General features: G+C 32.1%; 1 protein-coding gene across 1 annotated transcript; it reads right to left on the bottom strand.

Moving 5' to 3' along the window:
* Nucleotides 1-293: 293 nt before the first annotated feature.
* LOC103311013 (zinc finger MYM-type protein 5-like) lies at nt 294-974 on the bottom strand. Its single transcript, XM_008190532.1, has one exon. The coding sequence runs from the start codon at nt 972-974 to the stop codon at nt 294-296; it is 681 nt and encodes a 226-aa protein (XP_008188754.1).
* Nucleotides 975-7067: the final 6093 nt, after the last annotated feature.

The raw sequence follows: 7067 nt of genomic DNA on the forward strand, positions 1-7067 counted from the left end.
GTTATGCGCATAAGTTATTTATCCAGTCTAAATCATATTTAACGCAAATATTGCATAGTAAATCAAACATACCTTTGCCAGTTGCATCATTTGTAGATTCTATAGCCACAAGTCTTTCTTTAACTTCACCAAATTCATCCACAAACCGCAAAATCAGAGAAAACTGTTCTATATTAGAAACATCAGTTGTGGTGTCAATCATAATTGAGAAGATGCCAGCTTTTTTCACTTTTTTTAATATTTGAGAACGAACGATATCACTCATAACTAAAATCATTGTGTTTTGACTGTTATTAGATAAAAAAGTCAATCGATTTTTTTTTCTCGGCAAATTCAAGTGTAGCGATATGAGAAGAAAGTAATGCATTATGTTTAGCAAAAAGCTTAATTAATTCAAGAAAATTTCCCTGATTTTTAGATAGCCAAGATTCATCATGACCTCTAAAAGATGAATTTTGACGAGCGAGATATAGTAACACTTCTAATATTACTTTTACAATCTCTCTATTTTCAGCAACTTTGGTATTAGAGTTTTGTAAAGATTTTAAATCTACTCTTTGATTACTCAAATACATTACTTTTCTAACCTCTGACTGCAAATGGTTTGGTGATGATTCATGATTATCAAGTTTAAAAGAAATATGTCTCCAGTCGTTTGAACCACACCTAGCAAGTTGGTTAGATTTTCCATCTGTTGTGCCAAATTGTATGCACACCATACAATAAAGTTTATCCTCCGTTGGAGAATAAGATAACCATTTACGTCTAATAAACTCTCCAGTTGCAATCTTTTTAAAATAATGTTGCTCATGGAATGACCTCGAATGTTTTCCTTGTTTTCTTAAAGGAAATATACCGTTTTTTAACTCGGTTGGTTGTGGTTGACATGGTTCTTGATGTGCAATTTGTGAAAAACGTTCAATTGAAATATTTGAACATAAAAGTAAAGCTGGATCATGAGGAAATGTTTGCATATTGGTTTGATATTTTATCTAAATCTTCTACTAGGGTCAGTGTATTATCTTCAATGTAATCATTGCACGCTAAACAGAAAATTAAACAAAACAAATTAGATACGTGATACGTCCCCCTTCAATTCCAAATTATACTAAAATATACACATTACATTATTAATTTTTATAAAGTATTAAATAGAATATAAAACTTCAATTTAAGTTTTTTTTTTTACATATTTAAAACATTAAAGTTTAGTTTATTCAAATTGTTATTTTAATAACAATAAATTATTTATTTTATAATAGTAGGATAATGATTACAAAAATGCTCGCTTTTAAGTTTTACACTAAATCATAATGTAACTAATTATTTGTTTTTATTTGTAAAATCATATTTAAGTGAATTTAAGTTATATCAAATTAATATTTTCATATTTTACTATTTCACCGTTTTTAAAATATAAAAATATAATTTAAAATACTCATGAGTCACCTAAAAAGGACTTAGGGCCGTTTAGTAGGTGACTGCACCAGATTCGACAGGTCGTGGATTATTTGAAGTATTTTGCAATATCACTGAGAAGTATGGAATTGACTGGAAAAAAAGATTATGTGCTCAGGCTTATGATGGTGCGGCATCAATGCAGGGTAAATATTCAGGGTTGAAAACGTTCATACAGAATGAAAATCCCAATGCATTGTATGTTTGGTGTTCTGCACATTTGCTAAATTTGGTAATAGTTGACACTTGCGATTGTTGCATAGTAACCAAAGTTTTTTTGGAGATATTAGAGCATTGGTTGAATTTATGCGAGCAAGGAAGAGGACTGCTAGTTTTATTGAGTGGCAACAACAATTGTATCAAAATCAACGTATAAGACGCTTAAAACGTTTTTCAAACACTAGATGGACTTCTCACGACAGAATGATTGTGGTAGTTTATGAAAAATATGCAGCCCTACTAAAAGCACTAAATTCTATCGCTTCTGCAAATGATTCTGACGGGGATACTTCTTCAATTGCCCAGAGTTTAATTTTGAGAATTTCTTCTTTTAACTTCGTATCTACCATGGTTTTTATAAGACAAATATTTTCAATAACTACTCCAGTGTCAAATTATCTCCAGTCAAAATCAATTGATTTTATACAAGCTATAAAATTGGTTGATATTGCAAAAAAAACGATTAGAAGACCTTAGACTTGACAATAATGCACTTGAAAAAATATTAAATGAAGCCAAACAATTTGCATTTGATCATAAATTATTAGAACAAGACTTCAAAGAAAAAAAGGATCAGAAAAAAAAAAGTTATGCCTGGGGAGCTATCAGGTGATGACATTTCTCCATCAAGTATAGACATTTTTAGACGGGATGTATATTATAAAGTATTAGATATAATTATAAATTCACTTGATTCTAGATTTAAGGACTCTCGTGAGGTTATGATAGATTTAAGCATCCTGTCTCCAGAACGTTTAATGTCATACAGACAATGTGGTGGTAAAAGTTTACCTGATGATGCATTTCAAAGTGTATAAAAATGGATTAAAAATATTGATTTAAATAAACTAAAAGTAGAATATTTAACTTTTAGTAGTAGCTTAAATGAACTAATTGATGGATTACGACCAAAGCAACTGCACAATATTACAAGCACTTTAAATACCCATGAAGAAGAAAATGATTCTGAAAATACTTATTCTGAAAATAGTGAAAGCGAAGATAAAGAAAGTAAGAATGAAAATGTGAACGTTGAAAAAATACTTCATATATTGTCAAGCCATGATTTAATAACAGCATTTCTAAATGTATATACTGCATATAAATCACTTGGAACTATTCCTGCGTCATCAGCATCAGCTGAACGTAGTTTTTCAAAGGTAATATACAATTTTTAAGCAATTTTTCTACAAAATTACATTCTTGGTAGTGTTTTAAGTTTTAACTTATATTTTACATTTTTATATTATTTCAAGGTGAAACTTATAAAAACACGTCTTAGATCTACAGTTGGCCAGAATAGACTTGAAAGTTTAGTACTTTTAAGTACTGAAAAAGATATAGCTATCGATTACAATGAGGCCATTAATAAGTTTGCATTGACATCCGATCTGTTGACAAAAGAATTAATGTTCAATTAATTAAAAAGTTCCTAAGTAAAATGTGTTATAGTTGGTTTAGTAATTTTGTATGTAATAAACACCAAGTTTGATGATTATTTATATTTTTATTTCTATGAAGAATAGGTGAGTCGTGAGTAGTAAGTATAATGTAAGAAATTAGAGTGTTTGTTAAATATTTATAAACAATTGTTTGATACTTTCATATAAATAACACACGTAGGTACATTCAATTTTTTTTAGTTTTCAATAAATGTTATGTTTTTAATATGTATAGTTGAATTATCATATTTTAACATTACAATGGTTACAAGTAAGCACAGAAATTAAACATATATCATTTTATTATTTTTGTGAATTAATAATAATTATAGACATAACACGTTATTAAACCTATATACAGCTATGAGTATCGTTACTACTCACAGCTACAAATTTTAACTTAGGGGGAAGCTGGAAAACATATATTTGTATTTTAATAATTTAATTGGTTTCTTAGTTGATATTTGTACGACTTTTTTTTGAGGGGGGGGAGGGGATACAACTTTATTTTGGATGCTACCCCACCCCCCTATTTGAGCATATGAGTATCGTATTCATCAGTTGGAACTTGGAGTAGGGTGGGTGGGGTAGGTCATAAGTAATTTGTTCGCTTCCATATAATTTAATATTCGCTACGCCACTGGACCAGTAGCTATAATAGTAATAAATTCGATATCGTTAAATCCACGATTGATAATCATTGTACTTTGTCTCAAGGCATGCACGGCGCGCGGCGCACAAACACGTCGCACACTGTATTACGTGCAGTTAATTAGAAACAGTTATTACTTATTTACCGATAGATGCTGTTCATAAAAAAAAAACTCTATCCCATGAGAGAAGTAGACAGTTTCGCGCATGTTGACTAACGACAATGGCCGTTGTGGCTCCATTTCCCCCACTATGTGACAGTCGGCATAGACGCAAGTATAGTAAATCAGTAATCACGCACTCGCAGACACCGTACGAATTTTGTTGTCGACGACGGCGCACGAATGCACGATCGCTGGTAAAGTGGTAAGAATGCGTGGAAAAATACGAGTTTTGGTCGCCTCCCGGTCTACTTTTCTCTATACTTTCTTATGTTGACATAATACAATACTAATTTATTTTATTTTAATAAACGTATGAAAATCACATCTATATCTTCCTTCATTCATTTCTCGAGTTTTATCGATGACCAGAAACCCGTAATCATTGTGATTCCAACATAAATGAGAAATTTTCCGAAATTCTGTGAAATCCATATCTGCTGATGAATGATCGTTGAATATATGTCGTAAATTTGTATCATCTTGTTTCAGTATCATTAAAAAAGTTTGAGTTATCTCTTATTAGCTGTTTCGATATTTTAGTGCTAAATAAAATACAGAGCTAGCACCTGAATGTCTTCCAATGCTGAAGTATTCTCTGATTACAGATTGCGGACCACATATCACATCATCAAAAATTATAATGGAATTTTTCTTAGTCATGTTCGGTTTTATTACCTTATTAGCACTTGTAAATATGAAAAAATTGGCACCTTGTATATCATCTATTATTTTATTTAGTAAAACATTTTTCCTGATCAGAGGTTTTAGAGTATAAATAAATATTTTCAAATCTCACCCCGTTCGTATGAGTTATCAGATTATACTATATTTGTTTTTCCTGAACCGCTAGGACCAACTAGTATAGCACGTATTGTATCAGGTAATAACGAGCCATGCCTTGATGGTTTTTTTACCATCTGAACATCTAAATTTAGAACATCCAATTTATCTTTCTGTTCAATCAAATTCATATTATTTTCTTATAAATACTCTAGAATTTTCCAATTTATAGTCAGTTATTGATGAAGCGTTCAGCTCGTAAGTGTAAGTCAGTCAAGACTGGGAGAGGATTTGTAAACTCTCTTATAAATAGTCTCTCGTTCGAAGCCCATATTTCAGGATATCAGTATTGCGGTCCTGGTACGAAATTAAAAAAGAGGTTAGATCGTGGTGATAAAGGAATAAACCCATTGGATGCTGCTTTTCGTGATCAAGATATTGTGTATGCAACAAGTACAAATTTAGACGATATATATAAAGCTGATTAAGTGTTAGAAAATCGTGCTTGGGAAAGATTTATTGCAAAAGATACACCTAGAAAAGAGAAATTAGTTACGTACGCAATGACAAATGCAATGAAAGCTAAAAGAAAAATAGGTATGGGCTGTAAACGGAAACGTGATACAAAAAGGAACGGTATCCTAGCAGCGAAAAAAAAAATAATCTCAAAGAAAAAGAATGGTGGTAAAAGGTTGTAATAGACTGTAAGTAAATGTACGTATGTATGTGTGTGTTGAACAATTGTGAATTTGTATTTTCTTGAAGGAAGTGTGCATTAAATCGTCATACTACTGTATTATACCTACCTAATGTTATTCGGATAATCTATATCATAGATGTATATATATATATTTGATCACTGACGTTATGCGACGGTTTTGGAGTGATCCTCTGCATGTGGTTTATGTTCCTCCGGGTTAGTGCTCGATGGTCGATATCACGGCGACAATATATGTGTTTTGATTCGTAAGGCTTATAAAATATTATGTGTGTGACGCTCCTTTCTGGAGCCTCGTTGCATGTGGTAATAAGAACCCGTGTTTTAATTATTATGTTTGTAACTATTATCTTATGCTCTTAGAAATCCCTACACTCGCAGCAGTCGTACACAGTCGATGGCTAACTGAATGTAATTTAAGTTACTGAGCATTTAAAATTGTGCTTGTGAATTCCAAATAAATGAACGTAATTACGTATACTTATGATAATCTTATAAACTAGGTTTTTGCTCTTAGAAATCCCTACACTCGCAGCAGTCGTACACAGTCGTCGGACAACCGAATGTAATTTAAGTTATCGAGCGCTTAAAATAATGCTTATAGCTTATGTATCTTAAATAAGTAAACGTATTTACGATCTAATAATAATTAAATTGTAGTAGCACGCTATTACACGATAATAGTCACGAGGGTTGTATAGTAAGGAAATATTTGTGTAAATAAATTAAAAGAAATGACAAATTGAATTTGGTGAATAATGAGGGATAACTAATTATGTGGTCATACTGAGTGTTGGAATGATTCAATATACACATACGTCTGAGTTGATGTTGGTGGATACTCCTCTTGAACAGAAAAGAAGATGTATCGTGACGCTGACTGGCGTGGACGTTGTGCATCGGGTGATCTTGTGAAAAGACTGTTCAGCGAGTCGATCCCGTAGGGTCCTTATATAGTGTGACTTTGGTGTGATCCTTTCATTTGGTGCATCGATGTCTGCGTTTACGTTTGATGTGTTTATGACTTTCTGTCATTAGTGGTATGACAAAGGTGCCACTGCTGGTAATTTATTGTGTTATGATGTCCCTACGTCTATATCGGAAATTTGTCGTCGGCTTCTTGAAGTTTATTATGAGTTATAATGTGCTGTCGTCTGGCGCCGTTGATAATTGATAGTTTGTTTTTACTAAACGGCTGGTCGGAGAGGTGTTGAATATTATTTATGTTTTGCATGTGTCATGTGATTCATGGACAGATCCCCGTAATACATTTCCCCGTTAGACATTTCCCCGTTACCGTTTCCCCGTCCAATATTTCCCCGTCCAGCGATTTTCCCCGTTGGACATTTCTCCGTCAAAAGAAGGATATATATAAGATATAACAAATAAAGATAGTATAAATGTTTATATAGCTTATATTGCACCTTGTACGGACAAATTAACTTAGATATATATTTATTCTTATAGGTTTTATCAAATATAAATTACCTATAAAGATATTGGTACGTTATCGATGTACGATATACGTTATCCTTAAACGGATCCGGTATGCATTAGTAAAACTAACAAATTGAAATAGTTTAACAGTGTTTCGATAACTGTCGCGTCGTTATATTATTTTCGTTATACGCCGTC

Source organism: Acyrthosiphon pisum, unplaced genomic scaffold (genome assembly GCF_005508785.2).
Source record: "Acyrthosiphon pisum isolate AL4f unplaced genomic scaffold, pea_aphid_22Mar2018_4r6ur Scaffold_20837;HRSCAF=22278, whole genome shotgun sequence".
NCBI lineage: Eukaryota > Metazoa > Arthropoda > Insecta > Hemiptera > Aphididae > Acyrthosiphon > Acyrthosiphon pisum.

Coding starts and splice junctions, on each gene's coding strand:
- LOC103311013 (XM_008190532.1), bottom strand. CDS start 974: ATGCAAACATTTCCTCATGATCCAGCTTTACTTTTATGTTCAAATATT.